The sequence below is a fragment of the Pseudopodoces humilis genome, chromosome 21 (genome assembly GCF_049639895.1).
Source record: "Pseudopodoces humilis isolate 2021_Gansu_Grassland_sample_001 chromosome 21, ASM4963989v1, whole genome shotgun sequence".
NCBI lineage: Eukaryota > Metazoa > Chordata > Aves > Passeriformes > Paridae > Pseudopodoces > Pseudopodoces humilis.
In genome coordinates this window covers 7,447,501-7,450,949 of record NC_142220.1, presented here as the reverse complement: position 1 = coordinate 7,450,949, position 3,449 = coordinate 7,447,501, and the positions used below count along the sequence as shown (strand labels likewise).

Sequence of the window (3,449 nt, the reverse complement as noted above, 5' to 3'; positions counted from 1 at the left end):
GAGCGCGGGCAGGAAAGGCACCGAGCTCGCACAGCAGCTGCTCCGGGAGACCCGCTCTCACAGAACCCGGGCCGAGTGCCGGTTCCCTCACGGAACCTCGGCCCCGTTCCCCTCACGGTTCTCCCCTCCGCGTCCGCCATTTTAAACCGTCCCCGCCCGCCCGCGCCGCAAGCGATTCACTTCACCATCGCTTTTTTCTCCCGCGGCGGGGTTTGTTGCCCCTCTCCCTCCCCGCCCCCACACTGCTTTGTCCTAATTTATTTTTTTTATTATTTATTGTTATTGCTATTGTTTGGGGCTTTTTTACGGTTTCCAACACACATTGTTCAAAAATTTCCCCGCCTCCATCGAGCCCTTCCGGGTCACAGCGGCGGCGTTTTAACAGCCACTTTCCCACCGCAGGGCGAATTATTAATTTAGAGAGGAATTCCCCGCGCTCCCTCCGGGACCACCTCGGGGGAAAGGAGGAAAAAGGGATCGGGGGTCGCTCCCGCGGCGCGGCGGACGGGGCGGTGCCGCATTCTCTTCCGGGGCGCCGCCGGCCATTTTGTGGCGTTAAGCCGCGCGCGCGGGCGGTTCCCCCTCATTTCCTCGTCGCGGCGGGACGGGGCGGCCGCTCCTGGCGCTTCGCTCCGGCCTCTGGCCGCCCCTCGGACCCTGAGGTGGGTGCTGCTCCCTGCGGACCCCGCGGCTTTCCCCTGTGTGCTGGAGCTTTCCTCCTTTTTAGATTCGTCCTGCGGTGTGAGGCGCGTCGCCCTCAGGGCCGCGCCGGCTGCTGACTCCCTTCAACCCCTCAGGTTTATTCTCTTCGGCCGCCGCTGCCCCTCAGGGGCTTCTGCCCACCATGAGCTACGGCCGCCCGCCGCCTGATGTGGAGGGCATGACGTCCCTCAAGGTGGACAACCTGACATACCGCACATCCCCGGACACCCTCCGGAGGGTCTTTGAGAAGTACGGCCGCGTGGGAGACGTCTACATCCCCCGGGACCGCTACACCAAGGAGAGCCGCGGCTTCGCCTTCGTGCGCTTCCACGACAAGCGGGACGCGGAGGACGCGATGGACGCGATGGACGGGGCGGTGCTGGACGGCCGGGAGCTCCGCGTGCAGATGGCCCGCTACGGCCGCCCGCCCGACTCGCACCACAGCCGCCGCGGGCCGCCGCCCCGCCGGTACAGCAGCAGCGGCTACGGCCGCCGCAGCCGCAGGTGAGCGCCGCGAAACGAGCAACGGAGTTTGGGAAGTAAATGAGATGAACCTTCGCGGTGCGCCTGTGCAGTGGGATTAGTTTGTTTTCATGTTGGTTGCCTAGAGAGGTAGTGGGGTTTCCGTCGCTGAACCGTATGGGCACAGAGTTGAGCCATGTGCTCTAGGCCGACCCTGCTTAAGCAGGGAGGTTGGACCGGATGACCCACTGTTGCCCCTTCCAACCGGACCGATTCTGGGATTCTGTGTCCTTTTCCCAGTGAGTTTCGCGGCGGGGCTGGGAGGAGGAAGGGATGGTTTACTAGAAGTTTGCTAGCAAAGGCACGTGGGGTTCTCTCGGAATGGAAGGGTTTCGCCCTGTAGTAGACTTAGCCCCCGGCCACTCGCTCTGAACAATGGCGCCCTCCTAAAACTCATTTTCTTGCCCACGTGCGTCCTGTTCCGCCTTCCCTGTCCCGCAGCACTCGCTCCTGTCCGTGCGTCACCCGTGAGCAGCTTCTAACGCGCCTTTTTTTTTTTTTTCCCTCTTCTTTTTTCTCCTGGTATGTTTTAGCCCTAGAAGACGCCGTCGCAGCCGATCTAGAAGCAGGAGCCGCTCTAGGTCCCGCAGTCGGTCCCGCTACAGTCGATCCAAATCCCGGTCTCGCACACGCTCTCGGTCTCGGTCCACCTCCAAGTCCAGGTCTGCCAGGAGGTCCAAGTCAAAGTCCTCATCTGTCTCCAGATCCCGGTCCAGGTCAAGATCCCGGTCCAGGTCTAGAAGCCCTCCCCCTGCCTCAAAGAGGGAATCCAACTCTAGATCCAGGTCTAAGAGCCCTCCCAAGTCTCCGGAAGAAGAAGGAGCTGTATCCTCCTAGGAACATGGTAATGTACCTCGGGATCAGCACAGGATGCATGTTACTTTATTAGAGCACTTAGGTGGGGTGTTGGGTAGTTCTTGGAACATTAATAGCCTGAACCAAGTGAATCCTAGTGGGGCACATGGTTAGTTGTTGGTTTTGTTTGTTTTTTTTTCTTGAGCAGTGTTTTTTTGGTTATTGATTTAGGGAAATAATTACTGAAGGGTTTTCTACGGAGATTTTTTTTTTTAAACAGAGAAAATGTTTTATTGCAAGATTAATGCCTTGGTTTTAATAAAATATTGTATGAGACGCAACCTATTATGAAAATGACTATTTCTTACTGTATTTATCCAACATCTGCATTTTCCCCTTTAAAGCTGCGGTCTCCTGTTTGCTAAAAGAATATTGGCCAGTATTGCAGATTTTAACTGATTTGGCTGATCCTCCAGGGACCAGTTTCTGTGGGCGTGTGTTGGAGCAGGTTTGTCTTACACTGTTAAAGATACACTATCCTTTTAGAACGGAAGATCGGTTCAGTGGCCGTTGTAATGACTGGAGGTAATAACTGTCCTAGAAAAGTGGCAAATTCCTTGGCACGAGAAAACCACGGAAACTAGTTTTTCCTCAAGTCGACATCTTGAAGAGGCATCTAAGGATACACCGGGTGGGGAAAGGATAGTGTGTCTTTAACCCTTCAAATTGTTTGGTCCTGTTTTTTAAAAGGAAAGGGCCTGAGCTAGCTCTGGAGTTAGATAATTGTAGCAAAATTAGTCACATTTTCGGTTTTGAATGCTAATTAGAGCTTAGTTAATTCTTTATGAAAAAGTGTTAGTTTTGTAACTTTTATAGAACTCTGAATAATTGACTGTTGAACAGGCTGAATTGAAGTTAATGGTGGCTTGATCTACAGCCTGGTGCTTATTCTCCTTTGTAACTAAATATTTTGACCGAACCTTACATTTGGCCTCCGAAGTAAAGCAACACACGGGGGGAGGTGGAACACTGTGGAAATTTCTAAAATTTAAATAAATTAGGCAAAGCCAGTTGAAACACAACTAGAAGTATCACTGAAGTCATCCACACCCAAAATAGACAAGGTAGAAACCCGGCTGAACTTTTCTCTCTTCAAACCTAGATGCTTCAGCTAAATGAGAACCCAGATAAAGGACGCCTTTGGGGGGAAAAGATCGCTTGAGTCTTCAGCCCATTGGAGAGACCCTGGCCGTGCAACCAGCTGTTGAAAAGGTTATTTTGTAACATTTTGTCTAACTTTTTACTTGTTTAAGTTGCGCCTCAAGTGGCAGATTTTACATTTTATGTGCCATTTTGTTGCTGTTATTCAAATTTCTTGTAATTTAGTGAAGTGAACGACTACCGATTTCATTATTGGCTTGGATATTTGA

At 52.6% G+C, this 3,449-nt stretch overlaps 1 protein-coding gene across 8 annotated transcripts in view; it reads left to right on the top strand.

Annotated features, from left to right (window-relative positions):
* Positions 1–467: 467 nt before the first annotated feature.
* SRSF2 (serine and arginine rich splicing factor 2) overlaps positions 468–3,449 on the top strand; it is a 3,766-nt gene continuing 784 nt past the window's right edge. Inside the window, exons 1-5 of one of the 8 annotated variants that reach the window (XR_001331736.2) lie at positions 468–662; positions 798–1,206; positions 1,758–2,068; positions 2,424–2,527; positions 3,182–3,449. The exon at positions 3,182–3,449 is cut by the window's right edge and continues 784 nt beyond it. Coding sequence is in view for 3 of the 8 variants with exons in the window: in XM_088065464.1 (XP_087921590.1) it covers positions 845–1,206; positions 1,758–2,061 (666 nt within the window). In the remaining 5 variants the exon portion in view is untranslated. Of the gene's footprint in view, positions 663–797; positions 1,207–1,757 lie in introns of all 8 variants that reach the window. The other 7 variants (XM_088065464.1, XR_015774333.1, XR_015774331.1 and 4 more) reach the window with 7 other exon arrangements.